At 37.5% G+C, this 16,531-nt stretch overlaps 1 protein-coding gene across 1 annotated transcript in view; it reads right to left on the bottom strand.

Moving 5' to 3' along the window:
• LOC138320608 (DNA topoisomerase 2-binding protein 1-like) overlaps window positions 1-16,531 on the bottom strand; it is a 40,458-nt gene that overhangs the window by 22,528 nt on the left and 1,399 nt on the right. Inside the window, exons 2-12 of the mRNA XM_069263703.1 lie at window positions 11,154-11,268; window positions 10,502-10,644; window positions 9,530-9,575; window positions 9,083-9,169; window positions 8,373-8,480; window positions 6,964-7,037; window positions 6,484-6,611; window positions 4,993-5,058; window positions 2,722-2,892; window positions 2,253-2,434; window positions 174-247 (exon numbers count right to left, since the gene is read on the bottom strand). Coding sequence (XP_069119804.1) covers window positions 174-247; window positions 2,253-2,434; window positions 2,722-2,892; window positions 4,993-5,058; window positions 6,484-6,611; window positions 6,964-7,037; window positions 8,373-8,480; window positions 9,083-9,169; window positions 9,530-9,575; window positions 10,502-10,644; window positions 11,154-11,246 — 1,172 coding nt within the window. The 5' untranslated portion in view covers window positions 11,247-11,268. The remainder of the gene's footprint in view (window positions 1-173; window positions 248-2,252; window positions 2,435-2,721; window positions 2,893-4,992; window positions 5,059-6,483; window positions 6,612-6,963; window positions 7,038-8,372; window positions 8,481-9,082; window positions 9,170-9,529; window positions 9,576-10,501; window positions 10,645-11,153; window positions 11,269-16,531) is intronic.

Here is a 16,531-nt window from a genome sequence, read left to right as displayed (position 1 = left end):
GGTTAATGTAAAATTTGCTGAAGCTCCTGTTATCAAACAATGAATCAAATAAAGTAATGGTCGAAATTCATTTAATCATTTATAATTCTTTAATTAATAAGTATCATAAAAGTTTGACATTTGACATCCCTAAGAGACATAAACAATATTAACACATGCTTTCCTATACTGACCGTGTTCCTCCACCAGCATTAATGACTTTACGGACTTTCTCCAGTGCAACTCCTCTAAACCCACTAAGGTACACCTAAAAATTAAGACACAGAAATATTACATAGAATATTACAAATAACACATACAAAATAACAGATATTTATAACAGTTTAAATCAATAAAATTATTACACAGTAGTGAATAAACCCCTGACAAGTTGGTCTATAAAACTAGTGGTACCTTTCCTTACAGTCGTCCAGAAACAGGACTGATGAAGGCTGTGTCAGGTCTATACACCTATTGGTACCTTACTTTACAGCCGTCCAGAAACAGGTCTGATGAAGGCTGTGTCAGGTCTATACAGCTAGTGGTACCTTACCGTACAGCCATCCAGAAACAGGTCTGATGAAGGCTGTGTCAGGTCTATACACCTAGTGGTACCTTACCTTACAGCTGTCCAGAAACAGGTCTGATGAAGGCTGTGTCAGGTCTATACAGCTAGTGGTACCTTACCTTACAGCTGTCCAGAAACAGGTCTGATGAAGGCTGTGTCAGGTCTATACACCTAGTGATACCTTACAGCCGTCCAGAAACAAGTCTAATGAAGGCTGTGTCAGGTCTATACACCTAGTGGTACCTTACCTTACAGCCGTCCAGAAACAAGTCTAATGAAGGCTGTGTCAAGTCTATACACCTAGTGGTACCTTACCTTACAGCCGTCCAGAAACAGGTCTGATGAAGGCTGTGTCAGGTCTATACACCTAGTGGTACAATACCTTACAGCCGTCCAGAAACAAGTCTAATGAAGGCTGTGTCAGGTCTATACACCTAGTGGTACCTTACCTTACAGCCGTCAAGAAACAGGTCTAATGAAGGCTGTGTCAGGTCTATACACCTAGTGGTACCTTACCTTGTAGCCGTCCAGAAACAGATCTGATGAAGGCTGTGTCAGGTCTATACACCTAGTGGTACCTTACCTTACAGCCGTCCAGAAACAGGTCTAATGAAGGCTGTGTCAGGTCTATACACCTAGTGGTACCTTACCTTACAGTCGTCCAGAAACAGGCCTGATGAAGGCTGTGTCAGGTCTATACAGCTAGTGGTACCTTACTTTACAGCCGTCCAGAAACAAGTCTAATAAAGGCTGTGTCAGGTCTATACACCTAGTGGTACCTTACCTTACAGCCGTCCAGAAACAGATCTGATGAAGGCTGTGTCAGGTCTATACACCTAGTGGTACCTTACCTTACAGCCGTCAAGAAACAGGTCTAATGAAGGCTGTGTCAGGTCTATACACCTAGTGGTACCTTACCGTACAGCCGTCCAGAAACAGGTCTAATGAAGGCTGTGTCAGGTCTATACACCTAGTGGTACCTTACCTTACAGCCGTCCAGAAACAGATCTGATGAAGGCTGTGTCAGGTCTATACACCTAGTGGTACAATACCTTACAGCCGTCCAGAAACAGGTCTGATGAAGGCTGTGTCAGGTCTATACAGTTAATGGTACCTTACCTTACAGCCGTCCAGAAACAAGTCTAATGAAGGCTGTGTCAGGTCTATACACCTAGTGATACCTTACAGCCTTCCAGAAACAGATCTGATGAAGGCTGTGTCAGGTCTTTACACCTAGTGATACCTTACAGCCGTTCAGAAACAGATCTGATGAAGGCTGTGTCAGGTCTATACACCTAGTGGTACCTTACCTTACAGCCGTCCAGAAACAGGCCTGATGAAGGCTGTGTCAGGTCTATACACCTAGTGATACCTTACAGCCGTCCAGAAACAGGCCTGATGAAGGCTGTGTCAGGTCTATACACCTAGTGGCACAATACCTTACAGCCGTCCAAAAACAGGTCTGATGAAGGCTGTGTCAGGTCTATACAGCTAATGGTACCTTACCTTACAGCCGTCCAGAAACAGGTCTGATGAAGGCTGTGTCAGGTCTATACACCTAGTGGCACAATACCTTACAGCCGTCCAGAAACAGGTCTGATGAAGGCTGTGTCAGGTCTATACAGCTAATGGTACCTTACCTTACAGCCGTCCAGAAACAAGTCTAATGAAGGCTGTCAGGTCTATACAGCTAGTGGTACCTTACCTTACAGCCGTCCAGAAACAGGTCTGATGAAGGCTGTGTCAGGTCTATTCCATTGAGTGTAGCATCTGTCTCATCAAATGACTTGTGTGTGGTGGTGGTGGTGGTGGCTGCTGTCTCATTGATGTGGCCGATCACAGAGATGTTAGCTATACAACTCAGGTCAGCAATGGTGGATGCTCGAGCTGTTAACAGGAACAGATCATTCACCTTAAAATTGTCAAAGTTAGGACTGAGATTAGAATTTTCAATAACTATAAAGTTCTTAATAAAAAGGTTAGTTTTGTAAGAAAGATGTTTTCAAAAACATCTAAAGTAATCTTGCACTCCATGTATCTTCTAACATGTAAAATTCTTTGCCATGAATACATTCAGACCACACAGGATGAAATACGTTTATCTTTTCAGGTTTTTTCCTTCTGAATTCAGATTTTCAAAAATAATATCAACCCTTTCTATAATTTGTACTTACTATGGGGAACATCCTTCTCAGGTGTCGATGTCTTGGCTAAGGATTTATCATTCTCCGCCACAACTTTGTATTTCTCTGTTTCCTGACAGAAACCCTTTGATATGGAATCATACAACCATTCTGTTCTCACAATGTTGAGCTTCCACTTTTTAGCAAACTCAAATTTTGTACCTAGGAAATGAAAGAAAATTATTACATGGTAATTGTTTCGAACATACCGTAAAAACTTGTGTAAAATGTGCATTTTTTCTGTGCAAAAATAAAATCTGAAGTTGGGGGTGCGCAAGTTACATAGATTGAGGTGGTTTAAAATTTTTAAGGGGAAAAATTTGTCCATTTTGATGGGCTGACGATCTATGAATGTTGAAGTACTGCTCTGTTTACGGTAGCCTTTTATATAATAAAAACTATTGATGATTGTATGATTATCTAAGGCTACCGGGTAATTAAAGTGTTAAGTTATGACCACGATGTCTTGATTTCCATTTGAACTAAGAATTCAATGGCGACTGACAGAGAGCTTCTACCGACAGCAAGAGATGTATACCCTTGACACCTCCTAGTATAATGGGACGGCCACAACAGTGACTTTGGCCGGGTCGATCTAGTTCATCTGTATTTTTTTAGGGGAGAGAAACTGGAGAGAGAGTGTGTGTGTATACAAAAACATATCAGTCAGCCAACTGTGGCCATGAGTGACTGGTTAGCTGAGCTATGAATGAATGGCTAGTTAGCTTAACCGATCTCTATACATCATCAACAATGCGTCTGTATCTACTTAAAAGACATTTATTCTTCGAATTGCATCAACACTCACTTGAGTAAAGTACTATCATGTCTTTATTTAGATATTTTAATGAATCTTCATATTTCTAGTAAAATTGCACATGAAAATCCTAAAGCATATCTAGCAATGCTCCTTACGTAGGGAACCGTCCCGACTGTGGGCCGTGTGCAAAAAGTCAAGTGTGCAAAAAAGTCAAAACACACGTGGGACGTATAAGATGCCTAAACTGACATATATTTAAGATTTTCAATAAGTGGTTTGCAATTTTATTACTGCAGAACTAACAAGCTTCAAGGTTAGTGACATTTTTAGCCGTACAGTTATATATAATAAGCCATCAGCTTGGATCTGGACCGTAGTGAGTTCACTCACAATGTGATTATCGCAAGCTAACGTATCTGCTAACCGATTTGTCTTTAAAGTTTGTTGATCATCTCAAACACACTAATTACTTATTGTCACAATTTTAAGTGACTAGATTATAATCTATTCATGTGTAGACTAATATCTCAACTTAAGACATTGACATGTGCACGGAGTACGGCAGACGACTGATGTTTTGGACATCTACAGGATATTTCACAGTTTCAGGTTACGATGGCCAATAAAAGAAAACAAACAAAATGCAATTTTAATATATTATTTCTTCTAAATATAACACTTGATTGTGCAAGTTGTCAAGCATTTATTGGGAATGTTAGCATTGAAATTGCAATTCTACATCGTTTTTGTGGCTCCCTGGACATCATTTTCCCCAAAAAATTTTGATGCGCAATATATACCAATAGTGGAGGTTTTTCAGCATTTTCAGCCCCAAAAAGTACCTGCGCAAAGTACACTGGCAGACATTCCGAAATTTGCTGGTCTGACGGACATGTCCAGCAAATTTTGACTTGGACCACCTATTTAAAATGCGGTGTGGACCGACTGTCAGGCAATTATTGAGTACTGGAAGACGGTAAAAAGTCATCATTTGATTTAACAAAATAGTTTTTTTAACCCAACAGTAATGTAGAATTTAAACTGCATAAGATAATCATGAAAGCAGCTGCCTGGATACTAATAGCAGGAAGTTATGTTTACTTTAAAAATTCACATTATTGTTTGGTCCAGCAAAATATTGTCCTTACAGGTCTGAATGTCCAGCCATTTTTTCAACTTTCGCGATGTCTGCACTGGTGCGCAAGTTACACAAGTTTTTACAGTAAACTGTACATTGAGTGTCTGCGCACAACTATTGAACTTATCTTATCATTGGTTTTACATCCATTTGAATAAAATGCTAATTAGTCACTAAAACATCAGTTAAGACAGTGAAAAATGTTAAATACATATAATCTCTAAATTCAAAACTGCAATCAAAATTATTTATTCAGTAAACTGTAAATAGATGTCAAAAACAATCATTCGGATTCAGTTATTTATGTGGCACATGAGGATATAAATTGTGTAAAAAATATTTTGTTGTCGTTAACAAATCTCACCTTTAGGTTTGTTGATAATAAGATGTGTACATTCATTCACTTTCATTTCACCTGTGTACTTTCCCCCTGTAATGGTTATCAACATATTCAAAATTTCATATTAAATCAACTCATAACATTTACATCAGTCTTATACAAGACAAGTAGGTGTAAAAACAAGAGGCCCAGAGGGCCTGTATCGCTCACATGGTTTGTAATGCCTAGGAATGTTCTGAATTCAAGTTCATTGTTTCTTTTCTGAATTCCCCTATTAGGCCCCACTCTTTCTGCTCCAGGGGGTCAAAGCCAAAATTTATACAAATTCTGTTAACCTCAAGGATGTTTCTGGGCCAAATTTGGTTAAAATCCAAGCAGAACTATATGACTATTACCGATTTACAGGATTTACCTCTATTTCCCCTATTGGGGCCCGCCCCTCCTGCCCCCGGGGGGTCAGAGCCAAAATTTATACAATTTTCTGTTCTCTTTCCCCCAAGGATGTTTCTGGTCAAATTTGGTTACAATCCATGCAGAACTCTAGGACAAGTAGCAATTTATAAGATTACCTCTATTTCCCCTATTGGGCCCCGCCCCTCCTGCCCCCGGGGGGTCAGAGCATAAATTTATACAAGTTCTGTTCCCCTTCTGCCAAGGATGTTTGTGGCCAAATTTGGTTACAATCCATGCAGAACTCTATGACTATTAGCGATTTAAAGGATTTACCTCTATTTCCCCTATTGGGCCCCACCCCTCTTGCCCCCGGGGGATCAGAGCCAAAATTCATACAAGTTCTGTTCCCCTTCCCCCAAGGATGTTTGTGGCCAAATTTGGTTACAATCCATGCAGAACTCTAGGACAAGTAGCGTTTTATAGGATTTACCTTTATTTTCCCTATTGGGCCCCGCCCCTCCTGCCCCCGGGGGGTCAGAGCCAAAATTTATACAAGTTCTGTTCCCCTTCCCCCAAGGATGTTTGTGGCCAAATTTGGTTACAATCCATGCAGAACTCTATGACTAGTAGCGATTTAAAGGAAATGTTGACAGACGGACGACGGACGCCGCGCCATGACTTAAGCTCACCGGCCCTTCGGGCCAGGTGAGCTAAAAAATCTATCAGTAATTTACAGGAAACTTTGTGTTACTATTGTCAGTACCTGTAATTGGTAGAAAAATAGGAACCAGCACATTCTTTCTATAATTAATCTCACACTACCCTTACACCAATTGAAGGCATCTGTGATGTCACTATCCAACAGACGATTTCAGTAAAACCTGACAAAAGAGCACCTACTACCTATCTAAATCACTCATGTTAGATCAGATTTAAACCAGCCCATATTTTAGCATACAACAAGTCTACAATTAGATAATAGAAACCTATGTATTCAAACAGTTAAACCACATACTTATCCAAATTTAGACAATAGCTTACTCCAGACATCTAAATGGAAAAGAAAAGATATAACCACTGTGCTACCTTATCTATTAGACAGCTAGTGTTTGTTTCCCTTACCCTCTGAGTTGATTAGTTTTTTGACATCATTGCGCTCCTGAGGGTCAAGTCCTGATACCGTGATAACAAGTCCCTTGAAGATCGGACAGCGGTACTCCTGTAGCGTGCCATCCATTCCATGTACTGCTCTATAAACAGGTTGAGGAAGATCTAAAACTTCTTACTTATAATGTTACCATTATTCTCAGATAACTATTGTAAGATTAGCATAATCATTTGTTAAAGACTATCAAGAATCTTAAAAACAAGGATTTTTTTTGCTTTTAGTTCACGTACATATACCATTGATGACAGAAGTTGAACATTTCTGCCGTTACCTTAAACAATATCTTTAAATTTTATATAAAGCAAACTGACTTTTTTTCTAAATGATCTTTTGTATCCCACTCTGTTGTCTCTGTTTACCATTTTGCAGACTAGAATGCACTTATACAGAGTTTTATTGTTAATGTTTGAACAGATGTAAAGGGGGTGTGTTACCTGTTTTGGGATACTTCCCACACCTTATAAACCCACTCAGCTGACATGATCTGTTTCCCGAGAGTAGCGGCCACCTAGGAGTACCAAGTAAATACAGCATAAGTTTATCTCAGCAGTAGCTACTGAACCCTCATTAACAGGTTTTCATTATCTCATACAATTCCCCAAACTAATAACATTGTATTGCGTTTCTCATTTAACAGCCTTTGAAATACATCATCTTTTCATTTCATGACAGTTTCAAAACCTCAGTTATAAAGGTTAAAAGATAACATCATGAGGCTATAACAAAAATAAACAAAATCCTCTTATTACCAGTCACATAAATAAAGAACTGGTGTGTACATCTAAGATAAGAGACTTAGATTTGTTTCATAGATACATATTTCCATACATAAGGAATTTAAAGATGCTCCACCGCTGACAAATGGTTTTTTTCACTATCAGAAACAGGAGGAGACGATTTAGTATTTTTTCATCAGTTGCAAAAGTTACTTACTTTACACCATTACCACCAATGAAAAGTTAGAACTTTTAATTTTACTTAAAGTTAAAAATATGAAAAATAATTAATTGCATCCCGAAAACAAGAGGCCCAGAGGGCCTGTATCGCTCACCTGGTTTGTAATGTCAAATCATGTTCTGAATACAGGTTCATTGTTTCTTTTCTGAAGGAATTTGAATATTTACCTCTTATTTCCCTATTTGGCCCCGCCCCTCCTGCCCCCGGGGGGTCAGAGCCAAAATTTATACATCAAGTTCTGTTTCCCTTCCCTCAAGGATATTTGTGGCCAAATTTGGTTACAATCCATGCAGAACTCTAGGACAAGTAGCGTTTTATAGGATTTACCTCTATTTTCCCTATTGGGCCCCACCCCTCCTGCACCCGGGGGGGTCAGAGCCAAAATTTATACAAGTTCTGTTCCCCTTCTCCCAAGGATGTTTGTGGCCAAATTTGGTTACAATCCATGCAGAACTCTATGACTAGTAGCGATTTAAAGGAAATGTTGACGGACGGACGACGGACGCCTCGCCATGACATAAGCTCACCAGCCCTTCGGGCCAGGTGAGCTAAAAATCCGTGACACTATATTCTATATGGAATAAAGTACTGATTGCGCATGCACCAAAGGCGAAATATATTATTCTTTATTATTGTTTTGTGTTAATTAGGTATACATATACACGATTAAACACCAATTATTGTTCAAATAATGAATATCATTTATGCTCTGTCGGCGGTGGAGCATCTTTAACAAAAAGGTTATCAAGCATGCATTAACCACTATTAGTTTTTGTTTCTATATTAATTTTTGTAATTAATACCAAATTAAAAATAAACAAAAGTTTTACAAACAACAGGTCATATCGGATTCCTGTACAATGAAATGAATTAAGCCTGTAGCTACCTGGTATTTCTTGCTGCCTACTTCCCCAGCAATGAGATGGGTAACAGCCTCGGTGAAATCCTTCCCTACACTTCCACTCATCAGTTCAATTTTCTCATGTACTTCATCCTGAAACGTCAGAGAAAATACATACTTTGTTATACACTTCTTCTTTAATGGTTAGAGAAATAAACGACTTTTTACAAAACATCTTAAAATGGTCACAGTTGTGATTTTAATAAACATCCATAATAATTATAGCTTGTTGGGAAATGCAAAAGACATAACCAATACACCACTCAATCACCATTTAATTCAGACTATTCTAGACATGACTTACCCTAGTCTGACCACTCAATCACCATTTAATTCAGACTATTCTAGACATGACTTACCCTAGTCTGACCACTCAATCACCATTTTATTTCAGACTACTCTAGACATGACTTACCCAAGTCTGACCACTCAATCACCATTTTATTTCAGACTACTCTAGACATGACTTACCCAAGTCTGACCACTTAATCCCTATTTTATTTCAGACTACTCTAGACATGACTTACCCTAGTCTGACCACTCAATCACCATTTTATTTCAGACTACTCTAGACATGACTTACCCTAGTCTGACCACTTAACCCCCATTTTATTTCAGACTACTCTAGACATGACTTACCCTAATCTGACCACTTAACCCCCATTTTATTTCAGACTACTCTAGACATGACTTACCCTAGTCTGTTTATCCAGATTGGTACAACAAGCGACAACATTCCTCATGGCCAAATTATACACTGGGCGAGCCTTCCTTGGAATTTCCTAAAAGTAGTGAAGTGTTAGAATTACTTGTCTTAAGTTCCAGTTTTGTGTCTCCATCATTCACATTGACAAAATCCTTGTTTACATTTCTTGGGTCAACTGTATATGTACAAGGCAGCAGAATACTAAGAGTTCAAGGGTCATACAAAAGACAAATAATTATGTTATAAATGGTATCTCAAATATTCAATATTACAAACTGTGTTTTCCTTCAACTGAAATCTACAAAAGCCTGTTTAAGTGTTAAAATAAACATCTCCATTTAATAAATGAAGAGGATAAGTACAAAGATTTGTGAAAGATAATAGTACGGCCTTAAAAAGAACTATTTTAATAGAAAATTTGCCATGACTAACTCACCAACTTGTATTCCAAGGATTCAAGGATGCAGTTTGGGCCAAGGATTCTAAAAATTTTAAAAAGAAATATACAACTTTCAGTTTTATATCAAAACAGTGTAACAAATATCCAACTTATATGTCAATGACTCGCTTTAAATAAAATAATCTCTGGTGGATCTGAAGTTAAAAGTGTGGCAGACTTAGCTCTCTAATGACGTAAGGAATAAATTCACAGATAGATGAACCATATATCTCTAGTGACGTAAGGAATAAATTCACAGATAGATGAACAATATATTTCTAGTGACGTAAGGAATAAATTCACAGATAGATGAACAATATAATGTCTTGTATCATCTTTTATTATAAGATTATAAGACTCTTTCATATGTGGATATGAAGGATAGGGATATTCTACTCGAGGGTAACAAAATGTAGTAAATCCAAGGCTTGCCGAGGGTTTTGCAACATTTTATGATCCCGAGGGTAGAATATCCCTATCTCTCATATCCACTTATGAAAGAGTATTTTTCTTTCATACCTCAACGTTTTATTGCAATTTTAGAACTATAATATCCCGCCATTTTGAAATAAATTCGAAGAAATCCATGACTGAAAGTCAATTTTTCATACATGAAAAATTACGTGATATCTATAGTAAAACCAGCCAAGTTTGTGATAAAAATATTAAAATTTTACCGAGGAAATAGAAATTTTGTTGACACTGTAACGTCACGATGCTTTATTGCATGGGTAGCCATGCAATACAGCCTCAGGTGACAGGAGTGTATTGCCCTAGACCAGCCAGTATTACACCCGTAGGTATGAAAGAAATATCATTATTGTAGTATCTTTTGTTAATCCTATATCATGTGACTGTGTTCGTTTTTATGTATGTCTTGATAAAGGATCCCGAGCAGACTGCTTTAAAAATTCTACAATCTATTTTGCTTCTTTGCCCCATACATTGCAGCTAGTGATACCAACAAACCTGCAGCAAAGACTTTTAATGTGGTCGAAGGCTGGTCCTTGAAATGGATCAAACAGATAGACACAGTTCTTTTCTTTCCTCTTGATGCTGAGGCATTCCTTTGGTGTCATCCATACCGGTGTGAATCCTTCTGCCTTTAAACTCTGTAAACATTGTCAACAGAATCAAAATTTGGCAAATTACCGCAGTAATATCAGAAATATGAGCAATCACCTTATCATTTGAAGATCGAGTTGTAGGTCATAACAAGACTTCAAGAGATTTCACGTCCATAGCATGAACTCAGTAAATTATTATCTTCCCTAGTAAATTATTATCTTCCCTTATAAATACAATCATTGTACTTCAAAATGAAGTCTTTGAGATGAGAATTATTGATAGATCATTGACTGAAATCAAAAGAAGCCATATGTATATTGTCTTACAGGTAGTATTAACACTATTTGACTTTGCAATTGGCATTGTATGATCATGTTCCTCAGTCTGTTTCAATCAAAATATGCTTACATGTTTACAACGGGACGAAAGCACTCACTAGTCAATCGTTATTGTTTTTCTTTCTTATAGATTTCGTCCGTAAGGATTTTCCTTTAAATTTATCATATATATACGTGTATATATATATATATATTTTAATATTGATATATTCTACCTTGTATGCATCCATCATAGCTTTGGTGACATCATTCTCGTCCCCGGCATCGGATGCCCTTACACACCGTACTTTAAAGTCGTTTTCCCCCATTGCCAGGGAGGATTCAGCACTTCTGTAACATACATCATATTACAGGTTTATCAAAATCATTAAAGAATTCTTCTGTATTTAAACATGATTTCAGTCGGTAAAATTTTATTTAATGTCTTTTACTTTCTATCTATGTGCATCACCATTTTGAAAAATAAATTAACAATTGACATTCAGAAACAAGAGGCCCGAGGGCCTTTAAGGTCATCTGACTACCTCGGCAATAGTCAAATTAATCATATATGGTGTCATGGTAACCACCTTCGACTTGGGATCAACCAGATCATATCAAGAGCATTTCATGCAAGTTTCAGCTAAATCGCACCAGTAGAACTTGAGAAGAAGTTCAAAATGTGTTTTCAAGATGGCGGCTGTGGCGGCCATCTTGGATTTCGAATCGACCCGAAAAATAACAACACTTTGTAGGAACCATGTTAGGATCATTTCATGCAAGTTTCAGCTAAATCACACTGGTAGAACTTGAGAAGAAGTTCTAAATGTGTTTTCAAGATGACGGCCATCTTGGATTTCAGATCAACCCGAAAAATAACAACACTTTGTCGGGACCATGTTAGGATCATTTCATGCAAGTTTAAGCTAAATCGCACTAGTAGAGCTTGAGAAGAAGTTCAAAATGTGTTTTCAAGATGGCGGCCATCTTGGATTTCGGATCGACCCGAAAAATAACAACACTTGGTCGGGACCATAACAGGATCATTTCATGTAAGTTTCAGCTTAATCGCACTGGTAGAACTTGAGAAGAAGTTCAAAATTTTGAAAAGTTAATGCACAGCGCATGGCGGACGACGACGGACGAAACATGGCGACTATAGGTCATCCTGACCCTCTGGGTCAGATGACCTAAAAATGACAAAAAGAAGCGTAATCAATGTAACAATAGCAGCGTTCATCAGCAAATAAAAAAAAAGCACATAAACTTGTTTTATTTATACTAATTACATATATAAATATTACTTGTGTTCTATCGGCCAGTTTACATACAAGTTCCATTGTAGCTGATGCACAATCAGGAGTAGATACTTCTATTTTATTCTGTGGTCAGCAAGAACACCAGATATTAGTTTTTTTTGTGGCCTTAAGCTTTCTTAATTCCAAATGGTTCTAATAAAATAATTTCAAATTCTTCCATTACACTTAAAATAACATAGGCCCACTAACTTTCCCAAATGGCTTTTGATTTTTAAAATGTAAAAGGGGACTGAATATTTTGTTGTCACTTAAGTTATTAGCTTACACTTTATACTAAACTCACCATCACCTTTCAAATAAATTCATTAAAATAAATTCAATGTCAGTTTCCATACGCGGGTCATCTTATGTTTCCCGTCGTTTTCCTAATTACTGTGCATTAGTTGATTCTTACTGCACCAGACGGTAAAACAGTGAAATGAATCTTCATTGTTAACATAGATTACAGAGCGAATCTTGCATTAATTTGGTGTTGTAACCTCATCTAAGGCTGACATCAATGTATATTTTCTTATGTTATTGTACAGTCAAACCTTCTCGCTGTATCAAACTTTTTGCTTGGTCCCGAATAACAAACCCATGAAGGAGTCAAATTACTATGTATCAAGTTTTCAATGTATTAAACTTTTTTTCATGGACTGTTTTTCGTAGAATCATAGGTAACCGACACTCTATGATTCAAGTAAAAAAAAATTTAACTTTACAGACCACTAACAGGTGCCCTGCAGCATGCTGTCACACCTGTCTCGGATATTTAATTACTATTCATAATATTAGCCGTCGCTTCAAATGTCAGCATAAATGTACTACAACATAAATGGAAGTGTGCTTTACAAATGTTTCTTTAAATTCATGTCTTGATTATAGATGTATTCTAACAATAATTATGTTTGATTCAATAATAAAAGTGTTTGATTTTTACTTTGTTTTTATTTTGTTTAATATGGGGGTAAATAAAATGATAATAAAGTTTACATCATGGAGATCAATACGACCAGTGATTTTTGTATATGATCAGCTCAGGAGCCTGTACCTTTTAATTTGGGAAAATACTACATTTTTCCTTCTTTGAAATCCATATGTTTAGCATTTATTTGGGAAAATATTTACATGAAATTGGGAAAATACAGCTAAATTTCTGAAGGGGAAGGGGCTAAATTTCAGCCCCAAGTGCACCTAAAAAAATCACCGACGACATGTAGTCTACACAAATGTAAAAGTTGGTCATGTGAACAAAAATATTGGTCTGATTCCAACCATGTGTAATTGGTCTGATTCCAACCATGTGTAACAGGAGAGAAATGTAGCGCCCAGACCAGGATTCCTACCTGGGACCTCTGAACACTAGCCGAATGCTCTGCTGAGCTACCTGGTCACCAATGATCAACCCAGTCCAATCCTGCTACACTAGCTCCTTCCTCCTTTTTCCGTCTTTGCCCTTGAAGACACACGAGACCCTTATACCATCACCGTGGTTTTTTTAGTTGGGCACTAATTTTGTTACAGGAGAAGAGGAATTCAAAATGTAGCAGCCCGACCGGGATTACAACAAGGGACCTCTGAACACTGGCTGAATGCTAGATCTACCGCTGAGCATATTCAAACTTTTCGTCCAGGTTTCGTTCATATCTTGGAATATTAGGTGCTAATGTCTTAATAAGGGCGCAGCCGTTTGTGCCCACAATCTTCAAAATTCAATCTTACACACTGAAAGCTTCAGTTTGCGGCTGCCATTTTTTCATACATATGGGGAGGTTGTGCGCTGCTCCGGTACTGCTCTCCCCAGTAAATATATATTTAACTAATGCAAATGCATAACAGGAGTAATTAAACATTTTTTTATAAATTCGTCAGGGACCTGTTTTCGTCATGTTTACAATTTTGCAAATATCTCATGAACTATCGCGTGATTTCATAAAGAGTGTCGTCTGCCAAAGCAGATTTGATCAAGGAAGATTGGTCTTGCTTAAAAGCGAGTGTGTATTATTACCAAGTGATTTTATAAATACGATGTAGCAATATACCCCAAAATGAAGGTATTTTCTTAAGTCCATTTTAAATGAAACTTCAAAACAATACCGTCAGCGTTTGACTGTCGGTGTGCACTAATCAGCAGCATGTGAACAAAGTACCGGAAGTCATGTGTCTGATCATGTGATTCATAGCCCAGATTTTAGGTTATTACAATTTATTTTGGCGATTCAACTTACCAGAAATTTTTGGCGCGGTGCTGTTGGAAACATAACGTTATTCTATGTAAACAGAGGTTTTTGCAACATTCCATGACCAATAGGTTTAAAGATTTAAAATCGATGTACCTACAAGAAATTTTCAGCTTAAATACGATTTCACAAGTGCCTGCAGCTGCTCATCATTTATTTGGAATGATCTCAATTTGCGTAATAAGCGAAACAGCCCCCCCTGACGAAAATAGGTAGGGCTGAAACGATTAGTAATTTTTGTATTCGATTATTCGGTCACATGTAATCGATTACTAATCGATTAATCGTTTGAATTGAAGGCAACTATATTTTTTCACTACTGACTACTGAAAACGTCCGCCATGTTTTGTTATCAACTAATAATAACACCTACCGTATAATATGACAGGGGACATGCCTTATATAATATAAGCTTACCAACAAATAAGAATAGATTTATTGACAAAACAAACGTATTTTATCCGAAATAAGCTCTGAATTCCGTTCCTGTATCGTCTTCCGTAACAATAACATCATTTAAATCAAGTCTGCTAACCCGCTCTTTTGACGTGACCTTCACACGTACGACTAATCAACCAAATTTAGATCGCCACGAAGCGACATGACCAAATTTTCGTCAATGAACTTTTTTATTTCTGTGATCAAAAAAAAAAAAAAAAAAAACATCAACAACTCTTATATTCAATTAGAATATGAACAAAAACAATCTTTTTATATGATAAACACATGCAATATAAAATTTAAATGTTCAAGATTACATGCTCCTTCCGCTCCCGAGCGTTCCGGCGGCGATTAGGCCTCCGTGACGTAACAACATGGAGTCGATCGCTAGTGAAAATTGGCGAACAGCGTGTTGCAAGCTTTCTCATGACATCCACTTTTTCATTGATTAATGACTTTAACTTCCACAGAGACGTAATTTAACAAGCATTTCTCACATCATATATGCTTTGTTGAGTTCAAAACATGTACATAAAGAGATGAAACTCCAGTTGGAATGACTTACTCAGAAATCCATGATCTGTCAACGTGTTTAGTCAGCTTACAATGCACTGGCTATGCATGTTACGATTAACGATTAACAAAATCTTTAATCGATTATCAGCAATTAGCTTCATTAATCTAATCGCCTCCGATTATTCGACTAATCGTTTCAGCCCTAAAAATAGGTCCCTATTGTGTCGGCCATCACCCAGTGACCCGCAGTTAGAAATCTTCCATACAACGATAGATAAATAACGAATTGATAGACAACTTGTTGAAAGTAAGACGAAATATTATATATCTGTGTTGATAAAACTGGTTACATTTTATTTCTTGCTGGTTTGTTGATATCCGAGGGTATTTGATTACCCTGACGAATATTGTTCCTTCAAGGGTACTTCTATATTTTAAAGTGCGTTCTTTTATTTCTAAATTATGTCTTCTACATGAAATAGAAAATAAAATAAACAAGTAGAACTTCGCTCTTCCTATGCTGTGAATGATTCATATTAAAACATCTGGTTGCACCCTTTATGGCCTTGCCTTCAGTCATATTACCACAAAAAACTGGGGACGGGCCAGAATATAAAAAAAACACACAATATACAGTGCCGTGCCAAAAGTATTCGGTCACAATGGCGGCGTGTTAACGTCGTGTCAATAACATCGCTGAAAATGGCCTTGGCATTCATTGTAAACGTCACTGATGATGACGTGCGTCATTTTTAGGTTTGTGTATGACGTCATGTTACGTCACACAATTTTTTTGTTGTCGTCTGCTTTCTGTTTTTCCCGTGGACGTGTATTGCCAAGATGGGCCGAAAAGGAAAAGAACTATCAATGGGCGTTAAAAATATGATGGTAGGGATGTTTAGGAGTGGATATTCACGACGAAAGATAGGTATGATGTTAAAAATACCCAAGTCCACAGTTATTGACATTGTTAACAAATTTTGTACGTGTGGTTCAGTGGAAAACAGGCCGAGAAGCGGACGACCAAAGTTAGTGAATTTGCGGGATTATCGTTCTTTGGAGAGGATTGTTAAAAACAATAGGAGGGATTCCCTTACTGATGTTACCATTAAATAC

This window comes from Argopecten irradians, chromosome 4 (assembly GCF_041381155.1).
Source record: "Argopecten irradians isolate NY chromosome 4, Ai_NY, whole genome shotgun sequence".
NCBI lineage: Eukaryota > Metazoa > Mollusca > Bivalvia > Pectinida > Pectinidae > Argopecten > Argopecten irradians.
This window is presented reverse-complemented; position numbering and strand designations above follow the sequence as displayed.